The sequence below is a fragment of the Phalacrocorax aristotelis genome, chromosome 3 (genome assembly GCF_949628215.1).
Source record: "Phalacrocorax aristotelis chromosome 3, bGulAri2.1, whole genome shotgun sequence".
Lineage (NCBI taxonomy): Eukaryota > Metazoa > Chordata > Aves > Suliformes > Phalacrocoracidae > Phalacrocorax > Phalacrocorax aristotelis.
This window is the reverse complement of record NC_134278.1, coordinates 33,092,385-33,109,447: the sequence shown is the minus strand read 5'-3', so window position 1 is coordinate 33,109,447 and position 17,063 is coordinate 33,092,385. Positions and strand designations below refer to the sequence as shown.

Here is a 17,063-nt window from a genome sequence, read left to right as displayed (position 1 = left end):
CACACAAAGGCCAACACAAAAAGTTAAACTCACGTAGAAGTATTTATTTGTATAGATTCCATTCAAATTTACAGCTAAATTTCACTAACTTTAATGACATTAGATGTCCACAACTCATTTTAATATTTAATGAGTTTACTGTTGTATTTTAAAGCATATAATTAGCATTCAGAAACCAAGCTACTGAACGGTGTATTTGCTGTCTGCCTGTAAGAAGCAGAAGAATCCTTCAGCAGGAGCTGTCTACATCCAAGCAACAGAGGTTAACACAGCATAAACATATGTATCAGAAGATCTGATAATACATGAGAAGAATATCCTAATACACAGGTTAGAACAAACAGAAGGTTTCATAAATTTTGGTAGCTACTTAACACTCACAATCAAAACAGCATTTCAATATTCAAAAATATTTAAGCACTGAGACTGAGCATCTCCTACAGTTAAAATGTCAGTTAAAGCCACTTGCTCCTATATTGAGGGCCAAAACTTTACTTTCCCTCACACTTCTGGGGTTTATTCATTTTGTTAAGTTGGAAAATCTCCTACATATCCTGGCCAGTCCATGCTGTCCCCATGCTAGCTCGCCACTTCTTTAGTTATCAAAATAATCTTTCCTGAGGCCACAATACAAAATGGATCACAGGATATCAGATTTTAAAAGACCATCAAAAGGAAGAAAATGTTTCTTGGCTCTGTGTTTTTCTAAATTGATCATTTTAGTGATACTTTACAGCAGCTGCATCAGAGCACCTGAGTGGGCAATGAAAAGACTCATGGAGATGTACAGGAACCTCCTAAACCAGTTTTGTTCTCAGATAAATGCTTTTGTAAAAGTGCCATAAATCTAGCTACTTGTACTGGGAACTGCAAGACAATACTAAGAAACAAGATCGCCGTATGTTCAAAGAATGTCTTACCTCCACTGGTAAATACTCCATTTTAGTATTTCAATTAACCGGTCTTCCAGTTCTTCGCTATTGCTGTCAAAAACATACTGCTTGAACTAAAAAACAAACAAACAAAAAATGTTTTACTAAGAGCAATATCTCTAGAACTTTTCAGTACTCATGTTGTTCATTCTCTTTTCCTGCATCCTAATAACAGCCCCTATCATGTCCTCTCCAACAATCACACATGTGCCGCCTACCAGCATTCTCCGATTTGCCCTCAGTTCCTGCACTGCAGTTTTCAGCTTTCTGCAAGTGTAGCAGTCTGACACCTATTTTTCCAAAATAAAGTTAAAAAAAAGTAAAACTTCTTGTGAAGTCCATGCTCTGGCAAAGCTGACATTGCCACATCCAGCCAAACTATTCCTGTCTTCACCAAGGAATTCCAAAATCCACCTCCCAGAGGACTCCCGTGTGCCCCCAGTCACCCCACAGCCTCCCCGACCTCCAGAGAGACTCTCGGCTCAGCAGCAGCAACATAGAGATGAGAAGGTAGGAGGATATTCTGACCTGAGTCATCAAATACAGCTCAAGCCCCTCCACAGTCCTACATAGCTACTCAGGAGGAGACAACTTACAAGAATAGGTCAGATGAAATTTTCCTGGTGTCTCGTGTCCCTTTTCCTCAGGAAATAAAATTCAAGGGGACAAGGGGGAGAGCCCAAAGACCAAGAACCCTCTTTCTTAGAGCAAACGTTACAGGTAGGTCAACACCTTACACTACCTTAAAACCATTTGTTAAGAATCAGTCATCTCCCCTGTATTCTTAAACCATTAGGGTATTCTTAAAAATACTCTTAAAAAACAACCAAAGCCTCCTTTTTATCTGACGACCTTTAGATTTTAGATGCAAAGAAAAGAGAATGCTTACTTATCCCTTTTTAGAGGAACTTTGCATCCTTTCTGTACTTATGTTTCAGAGAAATATAAACACAAAAGCTATCACAGCTTGTGCAGGCAAGACATGAAACTAAACTGGTTTTGCCTTACTTCAAAGAGAAGAAAATAGAGAAAGTGGAGCATAAAAAATACATTATTTGCAATTTTTTAAAACAGAAATCAGTTGTGCATGTTGTATGTGGTATTACATCTTTGACACCACAAATTATCAATAATGCCCCTGTAAAATCCTGATAGCATAACACCGCATCAAAATGGCACTGACATTTATTCCATTTGTTTAACAATGCAATACAGCTTGTGTCATACCAGTTCTCTCTTAAAAAGGACTAAGTTCTTTTCAAACGAGAGAGAGAGAGAAAAAAACATGCAAAACTCTGTGGAGTCGAACTTGTTCAAACCTTAGATTTAATATTTTATATTCAGTGGAAGTCAAAAGCAAAAATATAGAATCCTACAAAAGAAAATACAACAAAATGTTCATTTTCCTCCTGTTTTTATTCTAGCTGCTCATTTAACACAGTCTTCAGATAATTTTTCTCTTCTAAGTTGCTGTAGGAGCTTTGTACACCTCCATCCCTGACCTTTTTTTCCCCCGTTCTCCTCTCCTTTATACTCAGAGATCCAGCACCTGCCAACACAAATTCAGCCACCATCTATCTCTGTGCCGATGACTCACAGGTTTGTCCCCCCACCTGAGAACTGTCTTCAATTCCAATTTTAGCTGTTTCTTGGACACAACCTTCAACTGAAACTCAGTGTGGTGAAAACAGAGTTCTTGACCTGACCTGCAAGGGTATTCCTAATACCTACTTTCTAAGCATGCACAATAGCACAATATGACTGCAAACCTTGACAGTATTTTTCATTTAGCTTTCTCTGGGTTCTCATACTTTGGCAAGACTATGCACAAGACCTGCCAAATTTTTCTGCATGTGATTAGAAATATGTCCCATCTATCCATACAGCCAAAACTCATCCAAGTTAATATCCTCTTTTGTTTTAATTACTGTGAGGCTGAAAAAGCATAATTCACTGCATGGATTAGTTCAGCATGGTGCTGCAAAGAACCAGCCTGTTATTTTGATCATTTCACCTCTCTGTTGCATCCCCTGCAGAGCGAGCCTGGACTACTGCATCAGGCATAACCCTTTTGTCCTCCTCTGAAATCCTTTCGCAGCTGTGCCGCACCCGGTATCAGTGTTCTGGTTGAAGACTAGAGCTTCCAGCACTACAGATAAGCTCTGGCCTCCTGTAATTAAAAAGGTGAGGGCCTAGAAAAGATATGCTAAATTAATTTTTTTATTACATAATAATAATTTTGTAAGCAAACAAAAAAACCCTTATTGGAGGTATCTAGGATAACTTACTCAATTCGTTATCCCAATTATCCCATGTATCCCAAAAGGCAACATGACCACCATTCAGAAAAAGAGAACAGAATGGACTGCTTTATTCAGGATTTAAACAGGATTTACTCATTAAATTCTTTCTAAAGCTTTGTGGTTATAAATAATTATATGTAAATAACCACAGTTACTTAAATATAGTTGAACAATGACCTAATTTCATAGGCTAAGGGCAAAACTCAGCTATTACAATTTTCTTCTTGCCTGGTTCCCTAAGCCTAGATTACTTCCCAGACAGCCATTACAAGGCTTGATTCAACGTTTCTAACAAAGCTAATGCAAGATATCTATGACATTTTAATGGGCTAGATAAACAACCAGCTTAATCAAGCACTGAAATTCAAATTTTTCTACTTTTTGCTTTAAATTTAGAACCAATATCTGGTCCTCTATGCAGCACACTGATAAAAACAACATACTCACTACTTTGAGCTGACAACTTGATTATTCCCACTGAGCACAGAAGTCATTAATATGTTGCATTTCTTTCTTTTCTTCTCCCCTATTAATAGATCATATATGTGATACAATAATTAATCCTGAATTTAGGCTTACTCCCTTCTACCCTCACACTGGTCTTTGTCTGTCTGACAGATGATGTTATTTCTAAGCTTCCTCATCAAAAAGTTTAAGATGAAAAGTTCTGTGAGCAGCACAGCTTTCCTCCTGATGTGTCCTTCTCCCTCTAATCACGATAAGCCTTTACCTTCTACAGCCCCTTGACTAGGCAAAAGATCGCACAGACTCCCAGGTATGATGAAGCTATACCCACAGCAACTGGCTAGCTGCTGCAAAATGGATCCCATGCTAGCTGACTTCTGTATTTTTCCTCCCAGTAAAGGCACTAACTTTAGTGTCTTCTCTCTTCAGCTGCTGATTTACACCAAAGACTTCATCATCTTTGAGAGCCCTTCTCCTCTTCCACACTAGGCTGAATTGAGCAATGGTTTCAACACTAATTTGCAAAGAAAGAGGAAACAGAACATGAGCAAACCAAACTGAATGTTTTATTTGCCTTTTACAAAGACTTCCCCTAAAAAGAAAACCCACATTTTAAAAGTTATGATTAAAAGGGTATGAAATAACTGGCACAAATGTGACTGCCTTTCAGTAAAAACCAGCAAAATGCAGCATTTTGATGAAAAGCAGTGGCAGAATATATGCTAGCACATTAATCCAGCACTTAGTTCCACTTTGGTCCTGTGCACCAGCTGAGTGACAAAAATGAACCAAATACTACTGCACACTCATGTGAAGAACCAAGAAGAATAGACAGTGCAAATCAGCAGTTAAGCTGTCCGTTCACCATCAAGCTACCTTAGCAACAGTGATGAAAATAAATGCCTCTAACTAAAGCGGAAGTAATGTATCTAGAAATACATCTGTAAATCAATTAATTAATTGAAAGTTAAAAGCAAAATAAGTAATGCAATCAATCTAGCTTTTCCTAACAATCTATTGAGAAGAGCAATACAGGAGGAAAAAATGAAGTGCTTACTCTAAATACTTAATTAAAAGTCTTCTGGAACTCTACATAAAAAGCATATAATGATCTTACAGTAAACTAAAAATAATATAAACTGGGAGCTGTGGTATTTTGCCTTAAAGAACAAAATGCGTATCCTAATACATTCACCTCCTAATCTCAAGAATTTATGAAGGAGGCACTGGGTAAGAATTAATAAAGTAGGAGAGGGAAGCTTACTAAAATTATTTGATTCTGCCCAACTGAACAGGTTCTTCATAAAATATTAAGGGTCTATTTTAGCGTACGTAAAACATACTTCATTCTCCTACTCATACAAAAGAAGAAAGTAATCTCTTTGAATTCCATGTCGCAAGCAATGCCATTAAATGAAAAATAGCTCTCACACGGATGGATGAATTTGGCGTTAAAATGCTTGCAATGACTGTTCATGTCATTACTCTGCCATATTTTATGAATCAGAAGAGTGTCCAAAAGAAAGTTGTCGTGACTTCTCTCCCACCCCAAGCAAACTTACTGTCAAAAGAGTAAAGCTTCCATTTCAAGAGAAATGAAAAATCTAGCTGTACATGCTCAGTAAATTATTCTTAATAAGTAATAATTCCATATTATTGCCCTCTGTAAATAAAACAGAGCACAATTTACAGAGTTGAGTCATTGTTCCAGTATCTACTCTGAGGTTATGGTTTGACAAGACAGTAAATACTGTCTTAGATTTGACAGGTTGATTTTTTTATTGGAAGGCTTTATGCCAAATAGTTACTGTCTTTCCTCCCACAGTAAGCATTAAGTCACGCAAATGATATATTGTGTACTCGTATTAACTTAAGAAATGTGATAGTTTGCCTCCCTGATCAAAGTTACATTAGGAGATAACCTGATAGTAAATCTGATCCAGGATCGGTTGTCACAAAACCATTTCCTTGGTAGTTCCTACATTAATATCATCTACAGTAACAGGTTGGATGGGCTACATGGAAAAAACAGTGACCCTGCTCGGACTTTCACACAGATATAAGTTATTTTAGAAACACATGGGAGCACTGTATCAAAGCCTGTATTATTTTTCAACACCTAATGTTAATCGCCTAATATAAAGTCAGCTGATTTGGAGATGGCTTTACAGTACTACATCTTTAAAAACAGTCTTTGTTTTCACTTTTTTCCTTGTGGTTTGGCTTCCAGTTTCCTAGCATTTTAACAAAACAGAGACAAGCATTACAGCACATAAATTTAGGTTAAAAGTTTGAATCTTTCATTTTCAGTGCAAAAAAAAAAAAATCTAAAAACTCTGTAAATATAAAACATTGTTTCAGCTTCTCATAATTTCTGTCTACTGCCTTTATTCAATACCCGCCAGAGAAATGTCATAGTTTCTTATTTTGTTATTCATTTGTTAATGATTTTCTGACCAGAGGTCTTTCAAGACCCTCCCTCCGTTAGTTACAGAAGATTACAAAACATGCATTAATTTCAGTCAAATCCATATTATTCTTGTATAAAATGCAATTTAGTTAAGGTTGTATGATACGAGCATAAAGTTGAAGGACAATTAAGCAGACTGTCATTGCAAGCAACAACCTAATGTGGTCATGGGAAAGTATTTCACACTGCATTAAAGCTTTTGAAAAACATATTGTAGCAAACAAACATCTATATGTCAGTTTGGTGTAAGACTTTAAGCTCCTGCTGCTTGCTTATCTTCATACTGACCAGGGGAGGAAGAGCCATACATTTCTCTGCAACCTCAGGTGGCACGTCCAGCAACTTATTTCCTGCTCAGCCAAAACCAGCACACCTCCAAACTGAAGAGCACTAAGTTCAAACATATCTAACCTTGTAAGTTCACTTAGTTATTACCAAACCCAGTCAAGCACTGGATTTTAATGCTCTGTCCTTCATGTCCCCCACTCTCTTTTCTACCATTGAAGCCTGGAGCAAACCAGATCTGACCCAACAGCTACTAGCAGGGGGAGGGGGGGGTAAAAACCCACACCCCAAAAAAACAACACTCACAAAAAACCCAACACAAAAACAACCACCACCCAAAAAAAAAAAATTAACTCACTCCCTGCTTTCCTTTAGTCCCTTCTCCTCTAAAGCAGGTAAACACAGTATGTAGAGTACATTCCATGCTTTCAATTGACAAACACTCAGCACAAGAAGTTTCTGAAGAAACAAATGTGAAGTAAAGTCAACATTGATCAGCAGTGGTGGACAATGTGATAGCAGCTTGAAAAACTGAGCAGAGCTCAGCATATATGCTATAAGAAGAATGGATGTCAGTAAGCACTATGAGAGAACAGCACATTATGTATTAGCAGCAGTCTTTAAAGGATCTCCCTCTGCTACCCTTGGAGACTTGCACCCACCTACCCCTCAAACAGCCATCTCTGCAACTGTGCTGGTGGTTGTGGGGGGCAAAAAACCCGCCACCACCAAAATAAACCTTTACTGGTATTCTGGAGGTTACTTTGTAAGTTGTTTGGGTTTGGTGTTTTTATTTAAACCGGAACGTTTCCCTGATTTAAGTACAGCATGGCTCCACAAACAGCTGCACCGATACATCTGAAAGAGTATGGCAATATTAACATCTAACCCTGAAGAAGTGAGCAAGGGCACAGCAAGAATTTAAGCTACCTTTGCCAGTGAAACTACACGAAGTCTTCCACACCAGCAACAGCTTCAGAAGTTCTGCCCCAGGTACTCATTCCCATCTTCACAGCATCAGTACATCGCCCCCACAACACTGCCAACGCAGTGCTCGTAGGACAGTATTTTAAAATGAATTAGTTACCATTTTAGAATAATCTATTTTTGCAGGGCTTGATCAGATCACTTCCTTATCCTGTTTCAAAGCACAGCTCCACAAATAGCAGTGCTATTGCAGCGACAGGGAAGGGAAGGTGCGCGGCAGCACGACACAGCAGTTCCTCTGGCTAGCTGTCCCCTCAGTGTGCCCATCTGCTTAAGCCACAGCCTCAGTGCAGCAAAGCAAAGAGGTTTAAGTGGCAGGGCGAGAGCAACTGCCTTTTCTCATGGCCATTCCTGAGGTAAAATACCCTCCATTTCTTCCTTATATTCACTTCAAAAGTTGAAAGAGGAAGGGAGACAGTACTCCCCCTCACCAGGGAAGGACACAGCCCCAGAGCCCAAGCGCCAGCCCAGTCCAACCAACCTCTTCCCTACTCAGCACGGCACGTCCCACTCCCTCCTCACGGACCTAGCTTCCCAAGGAAGCAACCACCCACCTGGGAACCCTCCCTGGCAATGCAGACCAGGGATATTTCTTTCCCGAAGGAGGCAAAGGAGGCTGGAAAGCCGAGCAGCTTCCAGCAGCTCTTTGTCCCAACAAGCCCAGAAACACGCTCTTGCTCGCAGCATTACAACCAACAGATCTGGCGTTGCGTGACAGGAAGAATTTTTGCTGAAGAAGGGCTCGTCCACTCCCTGTCACAGAGGAAGAGAGGGACAGGCCCATCCTTGTCACCACAGCCTGCTCTATCTCCATGCCCACCTGAGCTCCACAGGCTGCAACCCTCTTGGTGCCAGCGCTGCTTCCCCCTGCCAAAATACAAGTTACTTAAAGAATCCCTATTCAACAGATAAATATAGCAGCCTTACCTAATTCAAGTTTTACTTTTGTTTATTTTGTGCCTTTAAGGCCCCTCTTATCTCCCCCTCCCCATGCGGCATTTAACCAACAAAACAACATTGACACGTGAAAAGCTGCTAAAAGAACTAGCACAAACTTAAAATGGCATAGCTCTGTTTCCAAAATAACACATTCAAAATAAAACAAGGCTAATGATCACCTTCAGTAGCTTCAACGGGTAGACTTGAAGGGTTACATCAAAACAAAGCAGTAAACTGATTTTTGGATTAGCTTGAACCGTCACCAATGCTATTTAAACAATTTTTGACAATGTTTTGTATGGAACAGTTTTTGTTCACGCCTTTTCTCCTACAATTTATTTGTCATGTTTAGTCAGAAATTCTTGTACTGAGGTTTCATAATCATTAAATCCCTTATATGCTGCTTTCAAATTTGCTACAACTAGAATAAGCAAAACCACCTATTAAATACAACATAACGCATCCAGGGCAAAACGACCCAACAACCAGGAACCAAAGTCATCTGACGCTTTCCCTACCCTGCAGGTAGCAGAGCTGGTTTGTTTTCAAACAGGACCTTGTTCCCTCCTGTCCTACCTGAGAAGACAAACCGACAGCTGACCATATTGACTGGCTCTGAAAATTCATCTTTCCATCTAAACTCCACCAGCTTCTACACCCTTCACAAGTCAAACACTCATCTGTTACAGCTTCTAGTCACCAACGCAAATTCAGACCAAACATTTGTAGCATTAGATGACATTCAAATTAATTTCCGAGCCATACAATGTACTTTCCACAGAAGAGGTCTTAAGAATACACAAAGTAAAATTAGCACTAAGTAAAACCCAATGAGCCAGAGCTTCTACTCCAGCAGCAAGGCCTTTGCTTCACTAGAAAAAGGAAGACCAGCCTGACAGAATGGCTGCAAACTTGGAAATCAAAGTTTTGACTTCCAACTTTAGGTCTAGTATTGACTTCAACTATTATAAGGTCCTTTCCTCTATGCTGGTTTACATGTTAAGCAGTGGAAAACATACATTTTTACTATCTATGTGTCACTGTTTTGGCACTTCAAATATCCTCAATACCTTAGCACATTTTGTCTGAATTATTTCACTGAGGTGAGGGGTTTAAGGTCAGAGGTTCATGAAACCATAGGCACCAGAATTATCTGATAGCTGGTATAATCTCAGAGTTTGCCCAGAAAATTCAGAAAATCTTCAAAAAATATATACATGCATTTACAGAAAGCTAGAGGGGCCACATAGAGGCGGGCAAGCAATATATACTGTAGTTTATAAGTACTAGATGTGCAAATACCTCTACGAGTAAAAGACAGCAGCATTAGCAACACAGTTTAGTTGGATTTTTTTTACATGGAAATATACAATCATTATGCAGAAAAATCAAGTGACAACTGAACTGACAGCCTGGGAAGAAAGTACAGTTTCTTTGAATAAGACCTCTTAAACCTGCAGAAGAGCAAGAACTATTACATTTCTCTTGCAAGTTTAAATAAAAACAAGATAAAAGATATACTGCAAGCCATTCTGATACCAACATTAAAATGAAACCTTGCTTATTAACATCAGAAAAATCATTTAAAGCATAAAAAGAATTCAGTTTATTTTATAGCTAGAAAGCATGATAAGCTTACCTAGCTTGACATCCTCTACACAACAGGTAATGAGTGGTCTATGTCATGACCAGTAGCAGGGACAGATTCATGAGGTTACAACATATGAACAAGGTTGTGATTATAGTAAGCAGAGCTAGATCTGAAACAGAAGCCAGTCTATTATTTCAAAATGTTCTATATCAAAGGTAAGCTTCCTGCGTGACTGATGAATGCTGTAGATTTTTTCTTCTTAATTCTAAGAATTTGCAGGTGTAGTGTACACAGGTTTGTGACTTATTTTATAAAGGAGATTCAGCAAACTATATGCATGCATAAGTATGTATAATTATATAGTATTAGAGGTTAACAAATTTGTAACTGTTCACTTGAGAATTAAAAATAGTTAAAAGTATATGTTTTCAATTTTCCTGATATAAGCCATGCAATTCAGAAATGAGGAAATTTTTCATTTATTTTCAGTAAGAAATATTGGTAAGGGAGACTTTGTACCTTGTTTCCAACAAAACTGCTTGCAAAATATAAAACTCAAGATTCTTAGCAATGAAAATGTTCCTAATCCAAAAACCTCTAAAGGAAATCCATTTTAAAAGACGGTAGCACGAAACTACCTAATGAAAAATAGAACTGATGTTATTTCAATCTGCTTTAGTGTTTTCAGCTTTTGTTCTGCTTGTAAGTTGAACCCTGCGAGGTTTCATTCTGTTCCTTGTTTCTCTGCCTGTTCTTTCTAAGAATAGTGCTGTCGCTGATTTCCTGCTTGAAGTAAACGTGATTCACTTACCTGACTTCTCCCTGACCCCAAACTATGGCAAACTTATTTCCTCCCTTTCAGATTTTTTTCTTGTATACTCTTTGTTGTATATTCTTGTTACCACAAATGTTCCACGTATTGTTCTCTGAGGAAGACAATTTGTATGACAGACTGTTACAAATATCAGTGACACCGCATTATCAACATACCAACTGCTTTTGCTAGAAATGAATGCATAAATATTTAACTGCTATGTTCATACTTCTACAGTGACGTATTTTTCTATACACAATACTTCATGAGATGTATCCCATGAATGAACGTGATCAAAAAGTGCTCAGTAAAATGCTAGAGTAGGCCAAAATCAGCAGATGCTTAACAAATGTAAAAGCACGTGTCTTGCCACACAGAAAACATACGGTGCATGAATGTCAACAAAATGTAAGAACATAATTTGCTGTTTTGCCTAGCTGTGGCAGAAAAACAGAGAAGTAGCATTTATTCAGAAACATAGTCTGACTGTAGCAAGCTCACAGGAAGCAAGTGGATTTTGAGCAGGTTTAACCAGTCAAACCCAGTCTCTCATTCCTGATTTAAAACAGCACGACTGTGTCTTGAAGGTTCCTATGTAGGATCCTATATCCTACACATAGAGCATATGAAGATTGCTACGTAAACAAACTTTTCATAAAAAAACCAATAACCACCACATTTTCCAAGCTTTTTCACTAGGAGGGAAAATGAGTGCAAGATTAAATCATTAATCATTCAAGAAACTCCAAGTTATGCTCACAGTTTAACCAAAAGAGAAACTGAACATGCTGGTACTTCATATGAATATCTATTTTGGCTACACACTCTCTGATCCAATGGCCTGTCAGAGGTACCCAACATACAACAGCAGGCTGGCAAAATAAACATCGAACAATTGCTGGTCAATACACAGATGCTCCTCCTCTATCCTGTCATGAAAGCAATTAGAGCACTAGTGAGACTGTATTTTTCCATATGGAGGAAAAGCGGAAGGGGGAAACCCCACACAGCAAAAATGCAACTCTTCCACCTTGGTTAACGAGAGGGTATATTCTGCCAAGCCTATCCCATAGGGATTGGGGGTTGAAAAAGAACAAAAATATTTCAAGACAGAAGACACGAAAGAGAATATGAATCATTCACCAAGTAAGGATGAAAAGCACCACTTTGTATCAACTGCAACTTCAAATACTAAACAAGGTCAACAGTAACAAGAAACCACAACCATTTATCATAATTCTCACACTGGGGTCCATCTTTGGTACCAGTTTAACTTTTACATTTGTTCAGGACAGGACCCAGGGCAAGAGAGAGACACAGGCACCAGTATTCTCAGCATTACTTTAATAAACATTTAGGTACCTGTCTCTAGGTTGGTGTGGACAGCTAGCTTCTCTTCAAAGAAATAAAATAACAGTACAAGAGTCAGAGCTCCGACAGGGCTCCCGTATCTTTACCTGCAGTAGTTCAAAACCTTGCCACTCAGAGTAATCTGCTTCCCCCCTCTGCCAGAATTTGCTTTCCTACCCACCTCTACAGCTAGCCAGGTGCCTGTGGCACACACTCCCCACCCTAGTCACTTCCAGCACCGTCAAAGAGAAGCTCGCACCAAAACAATGTCAGAATGTAGCCTGGTGAGAGTGAGATACTGATGGTAACATCCTGCCACAGGGTGTTCACAAGGTCTTATAACCACAACAATCAAGCCCACCAGAACTTGCCAGAGCCTTCCTCAGCAAAGCGTTGACTAGCAAAGTCAACAAGAAACATTAGAGAGAGTGAAAGATCTCAATTTTCACATCAGTCTCTGCTTAGGAACTGTATTCACTAGTTCTCCTATAGGTGGGATAAAATGCCAGAGACAGTCCTAGAACCGAGCTTTGGAACCCAGATACTTCCAAGGGAAATGCTGCAACCATAAAACTAGGGTGCCATGTACCAGTTTCACATCTGCCACTGGGGCTTCAGTGCCTTCAGAAGAGACACCAGGGCTTATTTCTTATGAAGCTTTAACAGAACCCAAGGTGCTTTTTTGAGGTTTTGCTGAACTCAAAACAAAACTAAATGTTACACAAATCGAATTAAATTGAATCAACAAATGTGTTGCGTTGTCTGGCACATTTTGAAAACCACAGTTCTGAAGACAGATTTCAGTTGCTGTGTGTGCTTTGCTATTACTGATGACTATTCACGCCAAACCCTGCCCAGGCCAGTCATACTGGCTGTAATTTAAAGGTTTAAAGAAGATAACAAATCAATTTTGTTAATAAAGCAGGTGTTAATTTAAGAACAAAGTTAATATTTTCACATTTATATAAGTCAACTCATACCAGTTTTAAAGGACTGTACTTCACATAACAGAAATTTAAACCATTCCAAAGAATGAGGTTGAATTAATGTTCTGTAATTTTTACTGATTACTGAAAGAAAGCTTAAGTATTGACTTATGCTACTTACAGGGGAAAAATGAGAGGCAGGAAAAGGAAAATTAGTTGGTCCATCCAAGGAAAGTGTAGACTAAGATTTATAGCTGTGCTCTGACATATCGAATGCAGTTCCCCAGACTGCAACTACTGGCACAGTTGTATGGAAGAAACAGAGGAAGATGACAATTCTGTGTTTCATTCATTTAAAGTCTTTGCAAAGATACAGCCAGAGCCTGTATGACTGTTCACTTCCTACAAAACATTATTTTCAGTTCTAAGGAGAAGGGAGTTGTTGAATGGAATAATAAAAACTATGCCAAAGTATTTAATTTGCTCCTCCACAAACCCAGAATTCTTTCATCCTGAAAAAGCCATAACATCCCAGCAAAACACGTGCTTTGCCCATGTATAAGACAACATTAAGCTAGTTGACTGAAAGTCTTAGAAAACAAAGCAAAACCCAGTAAACCAAAATAGATGCCCTCTTACTTGATAAAATGCAAGACTTCAAAGAGAATTTTGTTCACCTTTCAATCAGAAAAATCCACTGCAATCAGGAGAAAGAGGAAGTGGGCTTAAACGCTTCAGCATGAACACCTCTTTAGTTATATTGACGTGACCATAAATCCCCCCAACTAGAATTTTTTAAAACCCATTATGTTATGCAATTTCTCTTCAAAGTGATACATCTGCAACATATAATCTTGAAATAGAGTTTTCAAATAAGTTCTACTGAAAATTTTGCTTAAAGCAACACAAGACAAAGATTATTTCCACAGGAGTGCTTACTGATCATGCAAATTCTGCTGCAAGCGTCCTGAGGTTAATTCACCCCTAAAGATACCCTACGGATGGTAACAGGAGTTAGGAGCATCTGCTGAGAGCACGCACCGCCTAACTGCAGTGCCCTGTCGTTCGCCCTGCAACGCACAGCCTTGCCCTTTGGGGTGGGGGGGGTGGGGGGAAGAGGCTCCCCCCTGCTCGGACCGGGCGAGCAGAGCCCGGTGGGGCGGGAAGGAGCCGCCAGAGCCGCCCTCGGCGCACCAGGAAATAGCTGGGAGCTATTCCTAACGCTCGGCCAGCAACTTTCCACACCGCACGAAGACACTACATTAAAAATAAATAAACAAGCAACCCCCACCCCTAACACCGTTGCAAACCCTGAAAGATCCCGGTATTTCTCAAGGAGAGCAAGGAGGGGGAAGGCAGCAACGCCTCCGACTGCCCCTGCACCGCGGCCGGCACTCGGGCACTTCATCGAGGGGACGAGGTTGGACATTATCACCGACCTATTTTCCGCGCCGCCTCAGAGCGATAAACAATCAACAACGGCGAACAGCCATTCGGGCAGAAACTCTCCCGGCTCCAAGCCGCCTGCCGTCGCCTTACCCCGGCCGGAGGGAAGTGGCGGCAAGCGGCTTGGAGCCGGGGGTACGGCGGAGCCCACCCTGGTCGGCTCCCGGAGTTTCGCTGCCCGCCCGACACAAACAAGCCCCCCCGCCCGCCATGCCCGCGGCGGGCACAGGCCGGTCACGGCGCGCCGCGTTTGCCGCCCGCCAGCCCTAGCCTTACGAGAGGGGCCGCGACACCCGGCGGCAGCGCGTCCCGGCCCGCCGCGCCGCTCTCCCCCACCGCCCCGCGTCCCCTTGCCGCTCTCCCGCACCGACCTGGGACACAAAGGAGCGGCCGCCGCCACCCACGGATCGCCCGCCGCCTCCCCGCCGAGTCCAGGCCGCGGCAGCACCGGGATGGCGTAGCGCAGGCATCCGACGCCAGCGCCTGCTGCTCCCGCGGCGGCCTGTGCCGCCGGCGCCCGCTCTGCGCTGGGCGGGGAGGACGCGGGGCGGGGGGAGCCGACCCGCCGGCCGAGCTTCCCGCTCCTTCCCGGCGCTTCCTGCTCCCCGGCGCCGAGGGGCGGCGGGTGCCGGAGCCTGGCGGCTGCCACCGAGGGGGCTCCGCCCGCGGCTTAGGCTGAGGCCGCTGGCGCCGAAGCCCGAGGCCGCCGCATCCTCGGTTTCTGCGCCGGAGCTTTCCGCGCCGCCTCCGGCTCTGAGGAGTCGCCCGCCCGGCTCCTGCGGCGGCTGTTGGGAGCCGGAGCCCCGGCTCGCCCCGCTGTTGCGCGCGGATCGGGCTGGTGCTCCCCCTGCTGCCCCGCCGGGCCGGGCCACGGCTCCGGCTCCTCCTGCGGCTCCGCCGGGCCGGGGCTGCCCCGGCGGGCGGCGGCCAGGCCCGGGTAGGAGGGACGTGACCGACCCCGGGCTTGCCCCTGGCCATCTCCCACCCGCGGCTCCCCTCCCCCAGAGCTCCCTTCACGGCGCACCCTGGAAGGTGGAGGCGGCCTCCGGGCTGCCGCCAGCGCTGGCCCGCCTGGCACCCTCTGCCCCGGCCTGGGCACGGAGTCCCCAGGCAGCCGCGGGACTCGGGCTTCGCAAACCGATGCGGGGAGCGTCCCGCGGAGAACCGGCACCCTGGGGGCGGGGCGGGCTGTGAGACACCGGCACCCCGTGTGTGGGGCTGCAGGTAATGAACGTCGTCGGGCGAAAATGTTCTCATTTCTGGAGTAAGATGTTCTAGCGATATGTGATAGCAAAATACAAGTAAACGGGCTGTAAGTGGCGATAATAAAACTGACTGACAACACAGGGTAGGAGAGAGTGCTGGGTACTACAGGCTCATTGACAAGTGTGATGCGTAGCTCAGAAGTTGGTTCAGAGAACTGCTGGAAACAAAATTATCAGCTCTCTGGAAAAACAGTCCTTTTCTTCTTCCACTTCTATCTGCTGGCCTCCACCTGAAGAGCAAATATCCTGGATGAGAAGAAAACTTGGATAAAGATAGTTCTTCAGACTCCAGCGTGAGTTTCCCATCTGAAAGCCAAACCTAAGCCTGTAGCTGTTTTGCAGAAAGGATTTACAAAGCTGTAGATTTGCTTGTAGTTTAGGGAGTCTTTCAGGCCAGTCAGGCAGCCAGCAATACTAAATTTGATGTTAGTCTTGGACAGGATTCTTTCAGTAATTTTGCCACTGGTTGATTTGCCATCCAGAAATGCAGACAGAAAACTAAGTGTGTGTGGAAGCAGAAAGCCTCAGCAATAGTGGGTTGGGATGAGTGACAGAGGGATGAGAAGCTGATGGCCATGGAGTACCAAGACCAGCTTTGTGAGACATCCTTGTTGAGTGCCCAGCACCTGTGTGTTTCTGTGAAATCTGATTAAGATTGTACTGATCGCTCCTGGCAGAATCTTACAGCAGGCTGAACTCACGGCTGTCTGGGAATTTAATTTTCATAAAAGAAAACTCAGTTCATGGGAGGTTAATGATTTAAATGAAACTTGCGTCTAATTTATCAGGTCCATGCGAGTGTCTCAAGGCTTTTCAAAAAGGCAGTTTCAAAAGCATCACTATTGATCCTTGAACCTGAAAACACATGGCAGCCATTTCACTTATTTACCCTTGGTTATTTCAGGACAGGCTTGAGTAACTGGTTCATGGTCCTACAGAGTCAGTTCTCAAACACCAAAACCAGTACTAAAGCAGTTTGTCTGCATGGCTGACTAAAGGATGCACAAGGTCTAAACATAACACACCTCAAACTTACTTGTTTCAGAAATACAGTGGATTCATACTAAAAAATGCTCAGCACTGGATAGTGCCTGTGGCTTTCAAGAGCTAGAAATCTAGAAGATGTAGTTTCTGAATAGTCCAAGGTCAGACTGGAAGTTTGGATGGCCTTTATATATTTGCACAGATACATTCTTGTCTGGCTCATTATTTTTGTTATTTTATCTCTCCTGAACCTTGCCTGGACTTCTGCTATTAGGAAAATGTATCTGGCAGGCGTCTTTCCCGTTA

General features: G+C 42.3%; 1 protein-coding gene across 6 annotated transcripts in view; it reads right to left on the bottom strand.

The window, feature by feature from the left end:
* The window catches only part of FAM135A (family with sequence similarity 135 member A), an 89,731-nt gene extending 74,096 nt beyond the window's left edge, over positions 1–15,635 (bottom strand). For 2 of the 6 annotated variants that reach the window (XR_012659543.1, XM_075087056.1), the window contains exons 1-2: positions 14,880–15,099; positions 921–1,006 (exon numbers count right to left, since the gene is read on the bottom strand). Coding sequence is in view for 1 of the 6 variants with exons in the window: in XM_075087056.1 (XP_074943157.1) it covers positions 921–1,006; positions 14,880–14,978 (185 nt within the window). In the remaining 5 variants the exon portion in view is untranslated. Of the gene's footprint in view, positions 1–920; positions 1,007–4,108; positions 4,215–14,879; positions 15,364–15,532 lie in introns of those variants that run through there. The other 4 variants (XM_075087060.1, XM_075087062.1, XM_075087058.1 and 1 more) reach the window with 4 other exon arrangements.
* Positions 15,636–17,063: the final 1,428 nt, after the last annotated feature.